The 23,017-nt window shown below is 42.9% G+C and overlaps 1 protein-coding gene and 1 long non-coding RNA gene across 2 annotated transcripts in view; both read left to right on the forward strand.

Annotated features, from left to right (window-relative positions):
• The first annotated feature begins 2,720 nt into the window (after positions 1 to 2,720).
• Positions 2,721 to 10,295, forward strand: LOC130684238 (uncharacterized). The gene is made up of 2 exons (XR_008998427.1): positions 2,721 to 2,857; positions 9,776 to 10,295. It is a non-coding gene; the product is annotated as an uncharacterized LOC130684238 (long non-coding RNA).
• A 10,671-nt stretch (positions 10,296 to 20,966) lies between these two features.
• Positions 20,967 to 23,017, forward strand: part of SP3 (Sp3 transcription factor) — a 63,567-nt gene continuing 61,516 nt past the window's right edge. The window contains exons 1-3 of the mRNA XM_036876933.2: positions 20,967 to 21,654; positions 22,264 to 22,397; positions 22,843 to 22,965. Coding sequence (XP_036732828.2) covers positions 21,648 to 21,654; positions 22,264 to 22,397; positions 22,843 to 22,965 — 264 coding nt within the window. The 5' untranslated portion in view covers positions 20,967 to 21,647. The remainder of the gene's footprint in view (positions 21,655 to 22,263; positions 22,398 to 22,842; positions 22,966 to 23,017) is intronic.

Consider the following 23,017-nt stretch of genomic DNA (forward strand, 5'->3'; position numbering starts at 1 on the left):
CAGGAAATTCATTACGTTAAGTTAATCTTTAATATTCAGGACCCACTTAACAAGTCCCCACCCGTAAGTTTTTTCATGTTCTCGAAAAATCCTCAACTGCCTATAAAACCACCTAGACAACGCACCAACGAGGGACTCTCTTGTCCCCTCCTGGCGTGAGCTGGGAGCTCTGTCCTTCCACTTTATCTCTAAATAAAAGCCTGTACGTTGCTCTCCTACCTTGACTGTTTGTGAAGGTCATTCTTGGGCTCTGCAAACAAGAACCCAGGCATCAATACCACACCTAAATACTGGTTATGTGTTGATGTTAAGTAAGGCTTTAAAAAAATGAATATTCTGAATAGCTTACAAACCACCTTTATAGTTTTCAAAAAAACACATGATCTCATCTGGTTTTTATGACAACCCTGGGACAAAAAGCAGGGTGGATAATTTTCACCATTTTACACATGAAGAAAGAGAGAGGTTAAGTGATTTGCCCAAAGTCACAAAGCCTCTAAGTAGTAGAACCAGGGTAAGACTCCTAGTAGACATTATTGTTTTATTTCTGTGATGATTGTTATTATTGACTCCCAGACATATCTGTCTGATTTTTCTTCTCTTCTGTCCTGTGCACAAAGATGTGTGAAATGCATGTGCCCCTGAGCTGCTCCTGCTTACCTTGGACTAGGGAGCAGGGTGTCTGACTGGGCCTTGACTTTCACTGGGGCATTGAAGGGCTTAGATGCCTGGCCTGGCCCTCTGGGTGCATTTCCTAGCTGTGCCTGGGGCAGGCCTGAGTGGGATGGTTAAAACTGGAGCCCTTTTCACACTTCATGTTTTTCTGGTTTCTAAAAATGAACCAGGGCGAGAACCCCCTGCTGCAGGAGTGTTTGTTCCAGCCAGGGTGTGCCCCCTGCTGCCCGCCTCTTCCCACAGAATGGGAGGATCTGCCTGTAGGCACTCCTGTTCCCCTGTCTGGGAATGGGATTGCTCTGACAAGCTTTAAAGATGTATCACAGTCAGTGTTCGGATCTGACTAGGGAATTAGAATGCAAATGGAGTAGGTGACATGGTTTCATTTCATTTTAAAAACTTTTCTGAAAGTTGAGAGTTGCACGTGTTTGCTAATTTATGCTGAAGCCTTAAGAAGGTATTGTTTCCAGCCCCTAAAGTCAGGCTGGATGGCCTGACTCTGGGAAGGAATGGTGGTGACCAGCGCAAGCTGCCAAGTGCTGGTTTGGTGGGGGTGGGGTGGGGTGGAGTGGGGTGGGGTACAGCTCAGGCCAGGGCTGAGGCTCTGCTGTGTAATTATCCGAAAGAGATCATTCATTCTTATTTGGTCTTCATTTGAACCCAAAATTTCAAATAATGGAACTTCATTAAGTTGGAAGCACCAAGGTTGAGTGGATGGGGAGGGTTTAACTTTAAAAAAAATGTAAAAACCTTGCTCCTGTACAGCTGTACCCTATCCATATTGCACATCTGTATTACTCCTGCCGCCCATGCTTTCATGGTTGTTTCTGAGGGCAAGGACCTGACTTTCAGATGCTTATGAGTCAGAACCATGCCAGGGGAAACCCAGAAACATTTGGCAATTCTACCCAGAGCATGCAAAATAGTCACACCCTCCCATTCAGTCTACATCACGCACGGCTTGGACACAGTAGACTCCAAAAGTCTTTTTAATAGGCTGTAAGAACATGCTTTCCACATAAACTCTGAGACATCTAGGGAGAGAGACAGATTAGAAGAAAGACGAGTGGAGGCAGAGAGACCTCTGTATAGAATAAGCCCCGAGCGCAACAGCAGCCATAAACGTGCCAGAGGAGGGCAGGCAGGCAGCCAAGAGTCTCTGAGCAAAAGCTAAGAGGCAGGGCAGGCCCCTCTCCCCACTGGCCTGGAAGAGTTGGACCGTGCCCACCTGTTGCCTAAGCAACCAGAGGGTGTTCAGAACCCCCTGGAGGTTCATTAGAACTCTGGGCTCCAAGGAGGGCCTCCTTATTCTTTCCTAACTTTGTAGTGAGCAGCTGTGGTTTGGGGGCTTCAGGAACCGCTTTACGCCTGGTTAGCTGAGACCCCAGCCTTGGCCTTCGTGTGATCAGGAATGGACTGAGTCATGGCAGCAGCTGTGTGTCTCTCCAGCTAAAAGCTCCATGTAAAATCATATTCATTGTTGTATCCTAATCCTTTCAGCGTAGATGTGACTTGATTTTTAAATTGTCAAATTAAACAAATTTGGCAAAAGCCAGCTGGGGACTGTGTTACCCCAAGTCACCGTCTCACAGTTCCTGAGTCTCCAGTGTCCTCCACAATTAGGTTTGCCCGCACTTCCACCCAGGCAAGACAGAAAGGAGCATCGTGCTGCCTGAAGCATCTCAGCTGCCAAGTCCTCAGAGGATCAGGCCCCAGAGAGAGGAGGGGGCCTCCTGTGCACCAGCTGTGCGCCATCATGTCCGGGGCCAGGGGGGCCACCATGGCCAGCCTCCTCCAGCCTTGGCACCCCTTCTTTCCAACACTCTTCCCTTCTCAAAAGAAACTGCATCCCCCAGGCCACCATATCCTAGTTCCTGGCTCCCAGAAATCTTTGGTGTGAGAACAGGCAGAGGAATCTCCTGGGGTGTGTCTGGAAAGAAAGGAGTAAGCCCTGGGTTGGATAACTTCCACAGGAGGAATCTAAATCAGTGTTTCTTAACCCTTGTGCACAATAGAAGCATCTGCAAACTATTAAAAAATTGCGACGCCTAGGCCCAGGCTGGAGATTCAGTTCAACGGGCCTGGACAAAGGTTTGTTTTTTGGTTTTTTGGCAAAAGTTGTCTGGAACAATTCCTAGGCAATTCTGAGATGCAACCAGGGTTGAGAGCCACTGACATGAAGGTGAGTATCTTGGGCAGGAGCACAGACAAGCTCCCCGCATGGTACATCATGGTTCTGCACCCGACTGGTCTGCAGTAAGCTCCCCTCAGGCTGGGCCTGTCAGGCAGCTGCGCTTGAAGGTGGAGACCTCTTTCTTTCTCTCTTTCTCTACCAGATGCACCTTCTACATAGCTTCAAACTTGAGGGAGGTGCTCCTGAGTAAGAAGAACCCAGCTCTGTAGCACCGTTATAGTAAGGGAGCTTTGGAAAAGCAGCAGAGGAGAAATACAACCTCAGGGCACTGTGGGGAGAGGGAGCAGTTTGTAGGGTTTTTTTTTTTTACATCTAATAGAAAACCTAGAGTAGGGGGTGGGGCAGAGACAAAAGGAGGGAAGAAACAGAAGTGAAACTGCAGATAGAGTGGTGAATGAAAACGAGAGAATCCAGGAAGGTTACTCCGGCCCCCCCCCCACACCTGTTCTTTGAGAATCTCAGAAGGGGGTGCTTTTGCCTCAAACAATTAAAACAGCCAGCGGCCTTCCTTGGAAATCTGTCCCAAATCTCTTGAATAGCTATAGCTCTGGCAGCTGCTTTGGGACAGTTATTTCAGTGTCCCAGAGGAAAGATATTTTGGGGTTTAGTCCTTGCCAGAAATAAGCCAAGGGAAAAGGAGAAACATTACAGAATTTCCAAAAATATTTTGATAGCAATGCAAAACTTTGGGGAGGTTTGAAGAAAAATTGGAGTATACTCTTATTTTAAGAACACCTAGTGGACTGGCTTTGTATTTGGGCTAGTAGATTTATCATGTTTTCCTGCGTTGTCCTCTGTGGAAGGGCCTGCAAGTTCACAGATGTGGGAAGGTATGTGTCTACATGTGTGTAGTGTACCATGTGCATACTTACTTACATATTTTTAGTTAGTATCATGATTTGTATATATGGAATAGATAAGGTCTATTTAAGTTTTAAAATAACATAGAACTTTTTCTATTTGGGAAAATGAGGGAGATGACATCAGATCTAATTCTGGTAGGAAAGTGAAACAGGAAAGGTTTCAGTTAGTGATTTAAAGTTGGATACATGTCAAGAAACCAAACAGCACCCTTCCTATCCATGGTCCTCAGGGTGGTACTGGTCCATTATCATAATTTACTAGGAGGAAGTAATGCCCTCCTAGAAAAGCTGGCTCTTTTTCTCCTCCAGTCCTTCCGTCGACCACTGCCTGCTTCTCCTGCATTGCCTAGCAAAAGTCTCTTCATTCTAAGGCATCCCAGTCTTAGTGGTTAAAGGACTTTTCTTCTCCCCAGTGGCCAAGCAGTAAGACTATTTCATGCGTCCTTATTTTTAATTAATAAGCTATTAGTTGTTGTTCTGTAATATTTTATTTGTTATAATGTGCTCATTTTCTCTACAAGTGCCCAAGGGCTGTGTTACACAAGGTACAATTTAAAAAATAATGTTAATTATGCCCTAGAGGTCGACAGATGTGGACTTAAGAATGACTGCATTGCAAGGTTGTCCCTCAGTTACGTGCATTCTCGTAAGTATCTGCCCAACAATCAGTCGCCTTGTCTGGGCAGTCAAGTCCGTAGAATCAGTTTGGGATCAAAGATACCAAAAGTGGCAAAGCCTTGCTTATCTCAGCAAAGAAGGTCTTCATACAATTTAGGATCAAATAACAAACATTTCCGTGGTGGAAAATGAAAACAGAGGATCTGAAGAAACAAAATTTTACCAGCAGTCCTAATGTGAGCCCTTTTGAAAGACGGGTGGCTAATACTGAATCTCGTTCTGCTCCAGCACTCAGCAATTGAGTAAACAATATCTGCTCTATAAAGTGGGTGGTAGTGTGTAGCAAAAAACTCACCCCAGGGGCTCCTTTTTCTTCTTTCTTTCAACTTTTTTCCTTAATAAAGAAAATAAATTGTATTTTTTATTTAAAAAGAAAGAAATATATTTATTCCTATGATTATGCCTGTAGGAACTCCCCCAAAGCAGAGTTTTAAGTTTGTATTGTTACTACATTTAAGATTGAGCTCAATTAGGAAAGTTTTCAAGTTGAATGTTAATTGACAATGATTAAGATTTTACAGTTAAAAAAAGTATTCACATGCTTGCTCATGTAATTTTCACAATGTAGAGAGGAAGATGAGACAGGTTTTATCATCTCTGCTTTATAGATGGAGAGGCCAAGACTCCAAGAAGTTAAAGATCTTGGCCCAACTCATAAAACTGGTACATGAAGAATGTAAGTCTTCTGATTCCAAAGCCATGCTCATACTTAAGTGCTGATTGATTAGTTGGGAAGGACTTAAAAGCTAATGAATTATGTATTTGTGTCTTGGACCTCATGGTTTCTTATTAGCTTTAAGTTTTGTCAGGGTGCTTTAAGAGAAGAATCTCAGATGGTAAGCAAGCTCAAACTTCCTATGATTTCCATTCTCTCTGTCCCAAATCATCAGCCTTATTGGGTCAGGCAACTGTTGCTCCTAATACCAATATTGAATAAGTTCTAGAAAAATTCTCTTTCCTCTTAACATAGTCCAGCCCAGCTTTGACAACACTGGACACTTTCAAAACAAGCTTATTCTAGTAAAATGAGTAAACAATTATAAAAATCTATAAATGGATTAGTGTGTGGAACAGAGGTTTCTAAATTCTAATTTAATCATAGTCTGGCTAGTTTGGCATTAACCTTCAGGACACCTACCTCCAGTTCCTTTGCCTGTTTTAATCATCTGGGATGATAGAGAGGAGATGACATGGGAGTCCTCAAACACCTCGCCTGGGGTGGATTTCAGGTGGCGATGGTATTCTGCGCTCACTGGGGTCATTCTCGGGTGTGAGCTCTCTCTGCCCATGCACCCTGCTGCACCTCTGCTTTGCAGCCCCTTTTAGCTCTTTGGGCCTGATGATGCCACAGGGGCTGTTCCTTATGATGTGATGGAAAGGCTCCAGGCCGGGACGAGGGGGTAAACCTGGGTTCCCCTGTGTGACACCGGCAAGTCACTCTGCTCTCCTGGGTCCTGGCCTCCACCTCTGGGAGGTAGTGGGGTAAACTAGACAATCTCTCATATTTTTCTCACCCTCTGTCCTGGAAGTTTCTCTCAGAAGTCACAGATGCCCAGTGGCCAGAGCCTAAGAAGATACAGGCTAAGGTGGTAAGGAAAATGTTGTATTTGACCAGTGCCTGAGCCTATGGGAGAGGGGGTGGCTTAAGCCTGGGACCCAGAGATGCAGAACCCCTGCTTCTCCAAAGACTTCAGTAAGCTGAAAACAAACTAATTCGGGGCCCAGAGATGTAAATAACAGAAACAAGATAATGACCTCTAGGAGTTCAGACCTAGACAAGAGGCAACTACCACAAGGACTGATAGGTGATGATGCCCGGATGGGACTCCATGCTGCCTGGATGCTAACCTCACCAGGGCAGTGGTTTTTACTCTGTTTAATGATGGATGCCACACATAGGCACTCAATAAATACTATTGAATGATGAATGAATACTTCAGACTTGTGATAAACTAAATGAACAGTGTGAGGTTATCTAATTTATCTAACTACGTTCACCCTGTATTCCAGGGCCAGTCTCTGTAGTGGCGGTTAGGTTAGGTCACTAACTAATCACTACTCTCCTTGCAGCCTACCTATAGCCTTCCGTTTTACAACTTGCACTTTCTCCAGTTTGACTCTTGCCTGTGGATGGTTGGTCTGACAGTTATGACTCTGCCCATTGTCAGTTAATAGACATCTCCAGACTAATCAAACCTTAACGATTCAGTTCATTACGCTGAAATGGTAAGGTCATGCAGGCCTCTAGAGCCTTTATACAGAACTAAGGGTGTGTTGATGTGTGGGTAGATATGTGAGGAAGTAGTAAATACTAAACTGCGAAAAGGAGAAACGGATGAGCAAGCCGCCAAGTCTGTGCGCGCCTCTCTGGTAATCAGGGACGCGCTCAGACCCGTTTAAAAATACCCTGCTCTGCCTGTGTTCTCCTCAGAAAATAGACTAAGCGCGTAAAACGGTTCATTAACATCACTTTACATATAATGACAGCAGTCAGGATTTTTGAACACAACAAAAGCCTGACACAAAAAAGGAACAAACCAAACAAGGTGACAGGGTAACAGGGCGAGAAGCAACCTGCTTGGGGCTGAAGCCAGAGTCCCGAGCTGCCGCCAGGCCACGCCTCCCCCGGGCCGGGCGCCTCCGGTCTGCACTCTCTCTTCAGGCGGGTTCAGGCTGCTCTCTCCTGGGTGTATCTCCCCTAAAGAGTTTAGTTTTTTGAGCTCACAGTTTTGCTATTCTCCTTAGTTCCTACTAGGGGTTGCTTTTTTCTTTTCTACCAACCTCGGTCCTGCCCGGGTTTGTGTCTCCTTAGGAAAGATTTCCTCGCAGGTGTGCTGGTCAGAGCGCTGAATGCATCCATGTGCCTGTGTGTTCCTCCCAAGAAGCATGTAGGTTTACATAGTTTGGGTTATATGTGATCCTTGCCCTCCAAGCAGTTTACAAGCAAGTAAACAGATAAGGCAGGTAAATATTGGGTGATGTGTAAACAAGTAAGTCAACTGACTACAATACAAATTATAAGAAATACATTTAAAACGCATAATTCACAATGAAGTAAGACTAGTTGCTTTTAGTAGAGAGAATACAAAGACCTGGCAGATAGGATGGATTTATGGTTTGTTCTTTCTCTCACACAAGAAAAGTAAGTCAGTGTGCTATGTTGGTAAGAGAAAGAAGATGAATAAGACATGATTCCTACTCTCCAGGGTTATAGTTTGTAAAAGAGAGGTTGGTGTTTTACACACATATCTAAAACACGAGATAAAAGGTGTTAAGTGTTACAAGAGGTACACAAACAAAACGTAGGCAAGCACAATGATTTTTGGCTGGGGTGGAGGCATTTGAGGTGAACCTGAGGTATAGGTGGGATTTTATATTTTCACATAACCAGTGTTTCACCATGGTACTGATGCATTGAGGTAAAAATAAGTCACATTAACTGAAAAAATAATAGTTTTTCAGCTTTGGCCCATATCTACAATAGTAATATTCTCAAATCTTACCAATTCTGCTTGCCCTGATGACCTTAACTTTTTGAGATTGCATTCTCTTTTCAGAACCTGAGAAATTTATAGAACTTATTTTCAGAAAAATAAAACATAGACTCCCAGTAAGCTGCATACAGTTTTCAGGAATTCATGGACCCCTGCAGCTTCTTTTCAGACTCCCAGGTATCCATGGTCTCCAGTTTAAGAATTCCTGATGCAGTCTGTCCCTGAAGTGTGAACGCCATCCGTGCTCAGTGTTCAGCAGGGCCACACTGCCAGAGCCTTGGGAACGCTACTGTGCAGAAGCCACACTGTGTTCTCTGGAGTCCTCAGTGCTCACCTCCCCACCCCCCAATGCAGGCTGATCTGCATAACACTGAGGGCTAATTTGGGTGTTAAAGCAGTGCAACTTGCTAGTTGCACCCATGGGTACACACACAGTCAGAATGGGGGATGCATTTGTTCAGGGTATCCATATTTTTTATAGTTTCCCTGGTGATTCTGATATCTGTGATGTGTCCTCCCCACACCCATTCGTTGCCTTAGGATGCTATTTTCTATGAGCCTCTTTCATCCCGCATGCAGACAGACTCCTGGCAAGTCCATCTGACATGCCCAGACTAATCTGAATCCTGGCTCTGAGACCAGCTTAGGCTCAGGCTAGGTGATTCCTCCACTCCCCTTCCATGCTGAAGTAATATTGAGGCTGAATGTCAAAATAATGTCACCAAAAAGGGAACTCTAGAAAGCAGGCAGTTTACAAATATTGAAGAAAACACTTCTGTAACACAGCTTCATTGAGCAGGAGTGGGACTGGAGCCTTTAAGAATCAGGACTGTGACCTGGGGTTGCTGGCTGAATTTTGAGCTGTTCTGATCTGCAGCTTCAGAACTGGACCAGCCTCTGAGGGGTGTGAATAGGCTGAAGTGACAATCATATCCTTTTTCCTATTTTTTATGCCATTTAACATCAATGTGGTATCTCCCTCAGGACTACAGCAGGTTACCCAGAGGGCACAGTCAGCACATGCTTGCACTTCAGCAGCAGCCCCTCCCAGTTTCCACTCCCACCTTAAGCAAGGCCAGGTGGGCTCTTGTCTCCATCAGGATTCCCTTCTCAACTGGAGAGCACAAATAAGGCAGAACTGTAGGTACCCTTTGATTTCTGGATGGCAATCTCTGAAGACTTGAAGACAAACAGCTAGTTCAGACCCTAGTACTTCCCAAAACTTATGATATTCCCAACAGTTACTCACAAATACTCTATCTGGATATTGGGTCAGGCACATCAGAAAGGAACTATTTATGGTGAGTTTGTGACAGGAAGATAGTCTGGGGAGAGTGTGAGGAGGAGGCCTTCCCCAGACCCCTTGACTCATAAGAGTGACTGTGTTTATTGTTTGCTAACCAGGCCTTCTTCAGCTTCTCTTTTTTCTTCACTTATTTTTTCTTGGTTTAAATTTAATGTAAAAGTTTTGCTGTCTTAAATGATTTCATTTAAAAGAAAAAGAGAAAGAAGAAAGCTTTTAAGTCTTTCTAATAACTTTCCATCCTTACATTTGCCCTCTAATTGTTGTGACTTTAGACATGACAGAATGGAAGCAAGGGGGAGGAGGCCAGGGAGGGCCTGGGGGCAGGGCTGCCCACAAACACGGGCTGGGCATCCCTACTCTGCACAACACTAACACTATTAAAGAGACGCTTTTGAGGTATGGGGACTGAGTTGTCTTAAAAGGAAGGATGTATTTTTCTCCTACTGAGAGTTATTATCCATGGAATTTATTTTCTCAGAAGGCAGCAGCAGCCTGATTTTGGCAGTTTTCAGGGCAGTGTGCTTTTGAATTTGCTTTCATTTCTTTTTTCTCTCTTAAAACGTAGGACTGTGAAAAAGACTCAGGGAATTCACATAAGGAAAGGGCGCATGTCAACCTGGGCTGAAACTGTCGTGCTACAGGATTCCGAGACGCACATGAGCTGCCCAAACAGGAACAACCAGGACTCGGGACTGAGTTCAATCTTAAAAACAAACCAAACAACCAAAACCAAAACAGCTACCAAAGGCAGAAAACAAAATGAATTCCACACCTCTGAATATCTAAATATCATTAAAAGGCAAATGAAAAGCTGGGAAAAAGATGTTTGAAGTATATAGGAGAGGAGTTTAATGTCATTAATGTGCACTTACAAATCAATAAGAAAATGTGAATACCTTGATAAAAAGTTGGATAAAGGATATAAACAAGTAATGCACAGTACAAGCGATACAAATGGCACTAACCATAGAAAAACCCTCACTTGTAATCAAAGAAGTACAACTGAAAACAAAACAAAAAAAGTGATCTTTCTGATTATTAAATTGGCAGATTAAAAATAAAAATAAAATCTGAGTTGGTGACTATATGGCTGCTCACTTTTGTAAGTTACTAATGCGTGTACATATTGGTAAAACCACTCTGGAGGGCAATTTGACAGTGCAAGTCAGAAGCCTTACAATTGTGGACACCCTTTGGAACAGCAAGTCCACTTAAAGGAATGTAACCTTAGGAAATTTTAATAAGTCTGTGTAAATATTTAGCTACAAGGATGTTAAATAGTATGTTTACACTATGAAATATGCAGGTATTAAAAATGATGTCACGGGTATTTGTGTACAGGATAGTCATGATATATCAAATTTTAAAAGTTAATTAAAATTAGCATATAACAGGATAACCTAATTTTTACAAAGAATAAAAGACTTTATGGATACAAAAAAAGGTTCAGTTATAACCAAAGGTTTTCTAGGGTAATGGAATTATAGGTAATTTAATTTTCTTCCTTTTCATTATCTCTATTTTCTAAATTTTATGCAAAGAATGTATGTTCTTTTCATAACTAGAAAAATAAAGCTCCATAGCTTTATCTATTTAGCCAAATGGTAGTATATATTTATCTTCTGAGGCTGGTGCCAGTGGAGAAGCTTTATGGCTTCAAAGGTAACTGGCCAATGAACTCTGTCACTTCCAAAGTTTAAATAAGAATTCTTTGAATTTGAAGTAATTTGATTTTGCCGTTTGTGGGATAGTTATGTGAGAACTGTATCTAGAGTAAAAAATTCATTCTATGATTTAATCCCCTTTGAAAAATTGAAACGATGTTCTGAGGAATTTCAAGTCCACAATGGCTAATGCAACCATGCAAATAAGCATTGATATTGGCAGTGTTAAAAATAAAGGCCCCAAAGCCCATAATACCAGTTATGAGAAGAACATCAGACAAACCCAAACGGAGTGACATTCTACAACATACTTTACAATGACTCCTCTAAAGAGTCAGGGAAGCAAAGAAAACCTAAGGAACTATCACAGCCCAGGGGGCACTAAGATATGACAGCCACACATGTATGGTATCCTGAATTAGATTCTGGAACAGAAGGACATTAGTGATAAAACTGGTGAAATTCAAATAAAGTTTGTTGTTTAGTTGGTAGTAACTCACCAGTGTTGGTTTCTTGGTTTTCACAGATGTACCACAGTAATATAAGATGTTCACATCACGTGTAAGGTGATCAACCATCCAGGTTTGCCTGGGAGAGTTCCTTGGGATGTGGGACTTTTGGTCCTGAAACCATGACAAGCCCAAGAAAACTAGGACCTTTGGTAAACTCACAGTAGGGGAAACTGGGTTAGAGGTAGATGGGAACTTTGTATTATCTTTGTAACTTTTTCATAAGTCTAAAAGTATTCCAAAATAGAAAGTATTAAAAAATAACTAAATAAATTAAAAACAAAACATGAAACAAATTGGGGATAGCTGACTAAAAGTGAGATCATAGGCTAAAGAAGGACAATAGCCTGTGTGTCAAGTTTTCTGCTGGACTCTGCTTTCAAGTGGACAAGGCAGATACATCCAAGGATTCAGGGCTCTGCTCTTTATTATCTTGCTGATATGTTTTCAGAGATATGTATGTGTTCGTGGGCAATTCTACGGGTTTGTTCATCGGGCCTTTTTACGCATTCACTTTTAGCATACATCAAGTAAGCTTTAAATAGTCTGTGCTTGCTTGCATTCCATTGCTTATCCATGGATTGTACCTACTCCCAAAATAGTTGTTTCTAAGCCTTTGTTCATATGCTCCTGTTTCCTCCTCAACAAGTTGCCATGATTAGCTACCCCTCTGTGTACAGGTCCCTGTGTTGTTCTTATGCTTCCTTTCACTTTCAGTATTCTAGATTTTTTAATGTGAAGATTCTATTTACTTTTTTCTTTCATTTAAAAAATTACAGGATAACTTACACACAGTAAAATTCACCCTTTTCAGGCACAATTCTATGAATTTTTGACTACTCTATTAGATTTTGACTATTTTAATTAAAATATTTCCTTCTTAACAGATGCTTGAATTCATCAATAAAGATAAAGGTGACTAGAAATACTTATAGACTATGTCTGTACCAGTTATGATAAAATCTTAATTAAATTATTGTTTGTTCCCTAAATATTCTTTTTGTCCTGAGTACAAGATTCAGAATGACTGATTTCCACGGTGGACAAGACATTGGTACATTTTGTAGAAAATCAATGACTGGAGGTATCAGAAAGTCATGATTTAATTTAAAGAGTCACCGTGGAGCCACATCTCATCTGCCTCAATCATGTGAAGTGACCTCTGTGCCTGATGACAGACATCAGCTGAGGGAAGCCTGGAGGCAGTGCTTGGGGGTAAAGCACCATGACAAGAGCAGCACACAAACAGCTGATTCAGAAGTTAGAGGAGTGTGGGGCAGGGATGAACTGCTTCAAGGGGATTAGACATCGATTTGGTATCGAAGTGTGGAATAGTTTGGAATGGATGGATTACAAAGCCCCAGGAATCAATATTAGGACCAATTTTATTCATTTTATATGTCAGTGACTTAGAAGACGGAACGCGCCATAAGTTTGTTATACAAAACCAGAGGGAGGGACAGTCAGTACAACGAAGGAACGGAATGACTTACGTAGACGAGGAACATGAGCAGGTAAGCGGCTTACTCAGTTCCGTGTGGAGAAATAGGAAGTAGGAAGATAATCTTATAGTAATGTGAAATCAGAACGCTCAAACTGGACTATAAAAGTAAAAACTCACGAGATGAGTAAGCATGTTAGAAATGAAGGAATTCAAATGCTTTGAGTAAGACAGGAATGGTGACTAGAATTTAAATATTAATTTAAATATTACTATTTTAAATATAAAAATTAATTATATTTTTAATGTATTAAATTAAGAAAATAACTCACTGGAATATATACAAGTAGAGCAAAAATAGTGACACTTGTCTGTGAAGGATGATAGAATCCTTACTTAAATTATGGGTGGTCTATTCACACCAGAAATATCTTAAATTAAGTGATAGGGTCAACCAATTTATTATTTACCACACTTTCTAATTCACATAATTTTATGTATCCAATGCTATGTAACAAAAACACTTAAATATTTCCTTATAAGTTTTTGATGATTTATTTGTTCAGCCTATGAATACTAGTTTTGTGGCCCCTATATTACTGGCAGTTTTTCCCTTAAAATAAGTCTGAAACTTTAATCCTAATGGAGTCCAAATCCGTGGTTAATGAAATCAAGGAATCATTCAATAGATATTTGTTGATTATCTTTTATTGCTCAACACTGTAGAATTGTTTCTTGAATTATTTTATTAAAACAACATGTCTTTTTTGATAATGCATAAAAATGTAAGGTTTTCCTTTAAATTTGATATTCAAATAAGTTAATGTCGTAGCTTAAAAGCAAAGTCTCAGTAGGACAAAAGAAGAGCTGTTTTATTTTCAAACCATACCTGTCTCCTTCCCTGAGGGTCACAGAAGGGTGAGACAGCCTGCTTGTGCACAAATGCTTATGATTTAAACTCTGGTGACAGCACTCTCATGAATTAGGTGTAATATTAAGGATACAGGCTCTATATAATGAAAAGTTAAAGTCAAGGGAAACACTACTTGCTGGAAGCAATGGCTTTAAGGAAAGAGGTTAAGACTGAATGGAGGCTTAAAGGCTTGCTAGAATTTGCATGAGCACCGGGGAGAGGGAAGGACAGTCCTTGTGGCAGACTAAGGAAACACTCAGGGGTAAAGGGGATTAAACACAGGGCAGTGAGGAGTTAAGAGAGAGACCCTTGAATGCGTTAGATCTGGGGCATCACTAATGATTTTTGAGTAAGGTAAAGGGAGGTTAATTTGGTGGCAGGTGCAGAACAAAAAGGAGCAAGAGAGTCTGGAATACTGGCTATGGCCTTAGAAATGCAGCCAAGGCAAAGCTTGCCTTGATCTCTTTCAGAAGCAGTGGACTGACTCTCAGTCATTTCTGAATTTGGAGGAAACTCCTTGGGCAACATATCTTGGGCGTTTTTGGCTTTTGTTCTTTCTCTTCTGTACTATTTGAATTTGGGTATGTTTACATTTGGTCTCTTACTTGGACTATCTGCTTCTTGAGGTTAGGAGCCATGCTGCATCTTGCAGGGTGGGTTTCAAGCAATTCTGTGGTTTCAATAAACGTGTAGCCGAGAGAGACTCTGCAGGAAAACATATTGGGGCCTGATAACTGCCTGCTAATGGGAGAAGAGAGAGATGCGTCAAAGGTAAATTCATGCACAGCCATATGGGAAAACGGTGAGAACATTGCTGTCAGAAACAGGAATGTCAGAAGGGAGATGTTTCTGTTTCTGTAGAGAAAGCTATGGGTTCAGCTTTGAACTTTCTGAGTTTGAGTAAAAGTGAGCCATTCAAGAGGAATTTACAGTGCTTGAGGAACTCAGATGACATGGGACAACTAAAGATAAGATTTGGGATTGAATTTAGAGACATGGCTGATGTTATAGGAATAGCTGAGCTTCCAGGGGATGAGCTTGGGAAAAACTCAGGGAATCAAAACCTGAGTCTGGAGTAATGTTCATATTTAGGGACTAGATGGAGGAAAAGAAACCCCAAAAACTATACTGTTCAATATTAGTGGTCACTAGCCACGTGTGGCCAATTAAATCTAAATTAATTAAAATGAGATACAATTAAAAATTCAGTTCCTTGGTCACATTAGCCACACTGCAAGTGCTCCATGGGCCCACATGGTTAGTGGCTCCTGTAAGGAACAGTGCCAACAGATTATTTCCATCATCACAAATAGTTTTGTTGGATAGCTTTGCAAAGACATGGAGAAATGCTCATCTGAGAGAAAACCAGGTGACCTTTCAAGGAAGGAGAGAGTTTAAAAGGAGGAAATGTTTACAGTACCAAATGCTGAGAAAACCTGAAAAAGTTTATGTTCACCAGTTTACCGTAAAGGATCTAGATGAATAGCTGGAAGAGACACACAGGCGAAGTTTGGGGAAGGGGCGTGGAGCTTCCATTTTCTTTCTGTGCATATGCTACCTTGTTAGCACTTGCACATGTACAGCAACTGGGAAGCTCTTTGAACTCTGTATTTTAGGGAATTTTATGGAGACTTTATTATGTAGGCATGACCGATGATTAACTCATTTTGCAGCCTTCCCTGGAGGATGGGGGTTGGGACTGAAAGTTCCAAAGTTCAAATCATGGATTGCTCTTTCTAGTGACCAACCCCCATCGAGGAGCCCATTCAGGAACGTCACCTCATAAGAACAAAGGATGCTCCTATTATCCAAGAAATTCCAAGGGATTTAGGAGCTCTGTGTCAAGATCCAGGGTCAAAGACTAAATATTTGAACAAAAGATGCACCTAATGCTCTTATCACTTGGGAAATCACAAGAGTTTTAGGAGCTCTGTGCCAGGAACCAGGGGCAGAGACCAATTTTTATGTTATTTCACAGGCCCCTAAATCCACGCCCTGCACTTGCTTCTCTTTTCAGCTCTGGGTTCAAATTTACAATAGTCTGTGGATATATATCCTCATCGATATCCTGCTAGCACCTCCAGCTCAACACATCTAAAACTGAATTCATGATTAACCATCCCATATCCATTCCTGTTTTCTATATTCCTTATTCCAGCTCATCTTTCCACTTAACTTACTAAACTAACTAACTTACTAAACTAACTAACTAACTAGAAAACTTGGTCATATGAGAATTATTTTCTTCCTACCCTCCACCCCTTCAGTCAATCAGTTGCCCAGGGATGCTATTACTACCTTTGCCATAGACTCATTTATTAATTTATTATTTCAGTTTGTTTAAAATAATGATTATGAAGTTTTTTCAGGCAAACAGACTACTAACAGAAACAATATAATAATAATAATAATAATAATAATATACTCAGCCTAGCTTAAGTAAAACTTGCAAATACAAAGCTCCTGGAAAGCCCATTCAAATCCCATTCTCTTCTCCATACCAAGGATAATCACTATTTAATTTAGCATTTCTCATTCCCATGCAAGATTTTATAGTTACTTCACATCTATGCATTCACATATTGTATAGAATGTAAGTTGGTATGTTTTTAAACTTTATATAAATTATATTATATTGTTCATCATGCTATAACCAGCTTTTTTCACTCAGTATTATTTTTTGAGACTTATCCATGATAAATCATCTTTCCTTTATTTTAAATGTTATTTAATGAATATACAATGTTAATAATCATTGTGGATTATACTATATACAGTATGTGTGTGAATATATATACATATATATGTATCCATATGTATGTGTACATGTACAATTGTATTTTTTTTTTACTCTACCTCTTGCATTGAAATGGGGTGATGATATGTTACATTTTAGGGATAATTGAAAAAATTGTATCAAGGCAGAAAAAATTATTTTCAATATTTTCTACAGTTCTATCCAACTATATCCCTGCCACTTGACACTTCATCTTACCTTCTGTAACTAGGCCTTGCATCTGGTTGGCTTTTTTGAGAACAGTTGAAGGATATGTCTGGCTTAAAGGATTAAAGGATAGACAAAAATTCCATTATAAGGTAGAGATTGAATCGTGAAATAAAGTATGCATACAGTTCATGCTGAAAGTTTTTGTATATATATCATTTAAGGACACCACCCTTTAGTGGCATTAGGTTATTTATTTATCAACATTATTTGTTAAGTTACCTAGTAAGTTTGCTAATTTGCAACCAACAGAATTTCTAGCATCTGTATGATTCTGAGATAGTTAACAAGACATTTTCTAGCATTCCATATTCTTCGAAGACAGATTATTAAGAAGGTAGAAATACATAAACCATCTTTTCTCAGAAAATTGAAGTGATTCAGAAATCTGTCAGTGAACTAAGCTTCCTGGACTGACATGGAGATGTCTTCAGAAGTATTATGGATAATTAGAAAATTTAGAATACCCGGGGATGTTGATAGCCTGGGGAAAGAGAATGGGAGTCCTTGAGTTATAAAAACATCAGTCCTCTTGTATCATGGTGATATTGTTGGTGTGGAGCCTGAATGAAAATGAGGGTCTAACTCATTTGGGAAAGGTGCTCTTGGCGAGGTGAACTATTAATAAGGTTGAAGAAATTTTATTGTATGGTATTTACTTATTTTTATTATTTTTGTAGTCATATGTAAGTTTTTAATTGAAATATTAAATAATCTGGTCTCACTGTAGTATAGTAGCAATAATTTCAAAAGTGATGACAATGACATTTATAGATATTTATACAACTGCAATTTAATAGGGAAGAATACAGATATGGAAATATCTGTGATTTTTATTAGTGACAAAATCACAAATACTGTTTGATTATACCATGGCTTGCTAATATTTACCGTCCAAATTTCTATTTGAAGGAAATTCAAACTTTCAGTTAAAGGCTAATAAAACTAAAGATATAATCATGTTTTATTTTCCATGTAAAGCCAGAGATAACCTCAACTCTACCCATAAATCCTATATTAATAACACTTGCTATAGATATGGAAACCATATTGCTTCATGTTTCAACTGATAATCAATTTTTCTAAGCCAGAAGTTCATAAATTGATAGATCAACAGATCACCTGGGAGCTTCATTTTTAATTTTCTTATTGTACAGTATTTATTGGTCAATTGTAATTTTTATTCATTATTTATTTTATCACAAGATAATTATCTTGACAATCTTTCTGCTTAATATTAAACATCCATAACATATTAGGTATTGGTTAGAGCATTCAAAATAGATGACTCCTAACATAAGAAACTCACATTCCAAGACTTGCTTTAAAAATGATCTTCCTTATAAATATGTACCTATTTTATCTAGTTCATTGTTTTATATTTTCTTTGTTTTTGCATAATGGATGGGTGAATCTCAAACTGATCATGTTAGAAGACTTGTTAAATGGTGAGACTGAAGCATGTGGGTTGGAATCCTGACTCTTCCGCTTATTTGAAAAATGATACTGAGCAATTCTTACAATCTTATACTCTTGTTGAGCCTCAGTCTCCTCATCTATAAAATGATAAGCCTATAATTCTTATCTTTTAGGGCCCTGAAGATTTTAAAGATGTGAAGGAGTTGGCACATAGCAAAAATTCAAAAATGTTACCTCTCCTTTTGGTAGATTAAGAAGAAGACAAGCAATATGGCTTTTGAGGCATATTTTGAGTAAGTAGGGAAGAAATATGGAAGGAGTTTAGTATATCTTGTCAATGTCAACTAGAATACTTCCTAAATATGATAGTGATTATGTGTAAAACAGTCTTGAAGATTCTTGAAATCCAATGTGAAAATTAAAGAGATCCAGGGGTGAGTAAAAGGACTGTCCACAATCATGGCAGCAAAGATTATGTTAAAGAGACACTGATTTAGGCAAAATGATACAAAATTGCTACCTGTTTAGATTAAAAAAATGGTTGAATATTGGCAATTTCATATAGTCTGCTTAATAGACGCTCAAAAGGGAAGAAAGGCAGTAGGGGCTGTGAGGGAAAGAGCAGAGTCCTTTAGGTGCAATGCCGTTAACCAGAGCTGTTCCTGTTTTTAATATAGAACAGCTAGTCTCCTGCAGCTTTGAATCAAGCATCATTTAGAGGTCTCATCTCTGTAGAGAATAAGGGGGTTGAAGAGGGTGAAAATTCATGCCAGTGGGTTTATAATAGTCATTCAGGCCCTTTGACATTCATCACGGTTTCCAAAGGATTAAAGAAAACTTACTGATCTACTTTGATGTAAACAGTGGCTAGCACAGAGCTTCCTCAAATCATCTTTGGAATGGACAAAGTATACATAATATCCAGCACAGTGTTTCGCTTCCTGATAAGCAACTGCAATTCTGTACTCGTAAGTATTTAGAAAAGCGGGTGCCACTCGCTGCTTTCTGAGAAAACAGATCTCTTTTAATGAACATAAACTGTATTTTTAAGATTTGACTATAGTACTTGAATAGTTAAGGGAAGGTGTTCATTCTAGAGACTATCTTCATTTCCAGCCATCTTAAGATAGTCCCTGATAATCACTCTTTTTTATGTGTGGTCTGAGAGGGTCTTCTGAATCTGATCTGTAGTATTAATACTTTTGGTATATGTATCTCTTAAAAATATTTCATTAAAAGCAGAACAGTTAGCTCTGGTAGGATATTTTCTCTTTTCAGAAAGATGATATGAAGTGTTGTCATCTTGTCAAAATGGCCTATGAAGAAAACAAGTTTGAAAATGATTTCATTCTTTTTTTCAATGAGGGAATGAACTCCTGTGTCCAAGTGTTTTGCTCTCTCTGCGTGGCTGGACTTTGTTAAAGGGGCATGGAGATACTATGTGTGTAGACCCATAAAACACATCTCCACTCCTGAAAAAACATCTGCAGATGCCTGAATTTTCTCTCTTTGGGTAAGTGCTATCCTCCTGTGATGCATCCATTTAAGAAAAGAGTGACAGTGCTGTGACTTACCTCCCTCTCTCCCATTCGTTTTCACTTCTGTCCTCTTCAAGTCTTCCCTCTATTTTTTCTTTCAAAAATCAGCTTTTTCCACACTTTTTCTTTAAGAGTACAGTGTTTATAGTATTTACCTTTTAAAGTGATTAAATATGAGACCAAAGGTCTTACTATTTGAAGAGATCAAGCCTATTCTTGGATTCAGAATTTCAAATCCTTTTTCTTCATGTTTGTGGTTTTTAGGTCATTTCCCTGGAAGTTCTCTTTTGCGCAATTAGGTGTCAAGTAACCATACAATGTTTCTGATTCTATGAGCATAGGTGGCAAGTGTAAGTGCTTTAGAACTGAGAGGCAACTGAGTCTTTCACGGATGGGTTGGAATTTTTTTTGTTAGTGTGGGCAAAATCTAGTTCACCTGCTTGGACTGTACAATACCATCCTCCAGCACAACTTTATCACACAAAATATAATCATCAGATTATTGTCCGATTTCTAATAAAAAGGGTATTGTAGACATATTATTTCCACTGCTTGAATTTGACTTGTTTCTTGGCAATTAGATCTAAAGGTAAGAGGCAGAGATGTCTCTTAGTTGGCAACACACACACACACACACACCCTGAGCATTCCCCTGCTCCTACCTCTCCGCCCCCAGGATGACAGCTAGATATCAAGGATGCCAAAGAGCTAAAGTGTTAACCTAACCCAGTAAGTGAAAGGATATTTTAAAGTGTGACTAAAATGTTCCAAGAGAAAAAAATACTTCGCTGAGAATCATTTTTTAAATGTTAGCAATTGTTGATGACCTTTTTCAGATGTTTGCCTTGTTATCAAGACGATTAAGAAGCAGGGAATACCATGTTTGTACAGCAAAATTATATTACCTTTTTTAAAAAAAGGATTCTGCCCTTCTGAATATGTATGTGTGTGTCACACCACGTTATTAAATGAAATATACGTTAATTGCCAGTCTTGGTGCCAGTGGACGGAATGCAAGCTCTTCTCCGGTATGTGAGGTGAAATTACTTTTTTTTTTTCCTTTTACATGCCTGGCTCCAGGGTAAGAGTGGGAGACGGGTGGGAAACCTGGGGCTAAGGGGGATGGGAAAGAGATGGCTCTGACTGAATCTAAGAGCTGAATGTGTGTAAGAGAAAATCCTCCTCCAGCCTCGGAGGGGGTGTCTCCCCCAATACCAGCTCCCTCCCCCGGGCTCGTGGGGCGGGTCTGCTTTGCTCAGAAGCAGCAGCGGCCGCAGCACCAGCCCCGGGGCTGAGCGGCGGCGGTGGCCTCCTAGCAGCACGGGGAAACAGCGGCTCCGAGACCTCGAGGCCCTGGGGAGATTCGGCAGGGGATGCCGCCGGGATGGAGAAAGCGTCGAGCGGAGCCGGAGGCACGGGGGACGGATTTCTTCCCCAGCTCAGGTCCCCTACAGCTTGCCGGGGCCAGCACAGAGCGCCTGCGAGGTGGGAGAGGCCTGCGCCTCTGGTCTGGCAGTGGCAGCCCGCGAGCGAGGCGGGCACAGCGGGACAACATCCGAGCCCTAGCCGCTCTCAGGCATCTACGCCGCCACTGCCGCTCATTGTTTCTCCCCTTCCACCCGGGGGCAAACAGGAAGCGCGCTGCCTAACCGAGCGACGGACGGCCGTCTGAGCCAATGAGTACTGTCGACGGAGAGCGTGGCGGCGAATAAGGACGGAGAAGAGGGGCGGGACTTCCGGGCGGGCTGTCACCCTCTTCCCCCCTTTTGGGCTGGAGGCTCCACCTTTTGTGTTTCCCGCACAGTCAATCAAAATAGGAAAAAAAAATCCCCGGACCGCTCCGGCCGTGTCCGCCGCCGCTTCCCGCATCCTCTCCCGCCGCCGCTGCCTTCGCTCCTTACCATGTGTAAGGCGGCGGGGAGCCCCGCCTGAGGTGCCCTAAACACACTATGACCGGTACGTAAAGCCGAGAGAGCAACCCTTGCTGCCGCCGCCGCCGCCGCCCACAGCCAGCCCGGGGCCGCCGCAGCCGGCTCCCGGCCCCGTGTGTGCGACGGAGTGTCTGTGAGAGCAGAAAGCCGCACTCCCCGCCGCCTCCGTCCCCTCCCCGCCGGCCACCGTCCCCCGTCAAGCCCCAGCAACGTCGTGTCCCCGTCGGGCCCCGGGGCTTGCGGCCCGGTCCTCCGGGAGCGCATCCCCCTGCGCGCGGGCGCGGGCGGCGGGAGGGCGTGTGAGTGACTGACGGTGCGAGAGGAGCGAGCGCGAGTGCGAGCGAGCGAGCGGCGCGAAGGGAAAGGGGAGGAGAGGAGAGGGGGCAGGGGCAGCGCGGGGAGGAGGAGGAGGAGGGAAAGGGGAGGAGGAGGAGGGTTACAGTCCGCGGCGGGCGGGGGCAGCAGCGGGAGGAAGGAGGGAGCTGCCGCCGCCGCGCCGCCGGGGGGCGGGTGGGGGAGGGGAAGGGGCCGCGGCCCGAGCTTTCCGAGTGATTTCGCCTCGGCCCGCGGGGCCCCCTCCCTCTCCTCCACCCGCCTTCCTCCCCACCCCAACCCCCCCGCGCTGTGCCTGCAGCTCCCGAAAAGCCCGTGAAACAAGAGGAAATGGCTGCCTTGGACGTGGACAGCGGCGGCGGCGGCCACGGCGAGTATCTGCAGCAGCAGCAGCAGCAGCACGGAAACGGCGCGGTAGCGGCGGCGGCGGCACAGGTGAGGAGCGGCAGAGCCGCGGCCCGGCTCCCCTCGCGCCGCTTTCTCCTCCCCTCGCCGCTCCCCTCCCTCCGCGCCTCTCTCCTCCCCTCCCCCCGCCCCGGGAGCTGCCCGCCCGAGGCGCCAACGCTCCGACCCCGCCCGCGCTCCCCTCCCGCCGCCTTTTTGTGAGCGTGAGCGTGTGTGCGTGTATGTGCGCGTGTGAGTGTGTGTGCCCTCCCGGGGTGCATTCCGGGCGGAAGGAGGGGGCTCGGCGCGCTGCCCGTCTTCCCGCGGACGGGGAGCGGGGCTGCGCACGAGCGGGAGGACGCGAGCCGGAGGCCGGGAGGCGGCGGCGGCGGCGGCGGCGGCGAGGACCGAGTCGCACTTCCTGTGCGAGCGGCGGCCCGGCCCTAACCGCCACTCCCTCCCTGTCTCTCTCTCTGAACCCGCCCACCGGGGGTAGGACACTCAGCCGTCACCGCTCGCTCTGCTGGCCGCTACCTGCAGCAAGATAGGGCCGCCATCGCCGGGCGACGACGAGGAGGAGGCGGCCGCCGCCGGGGCCCCCGCCGCCGCCGCCGGAGCGGTGAGTCTCGCGCGCGCGGCCCGCCCCCGCCGAGGCCCTGCGCCCGCCATCC

This window comes from Manis pentadactyla, chromosome 6 (genome assembly GCF_030020395.1).
Source record: "Manis pentadactyla isolate mManPen7 chromosome 6, mManPen7.hap1, whole genome shotgun sequence".
Classification (NCBI taxonomy): Eukaryota; Metazoa; Chordata; class Mammalia; order Pholidota; family Manidae; genus Manis; species Manis pentadactyla.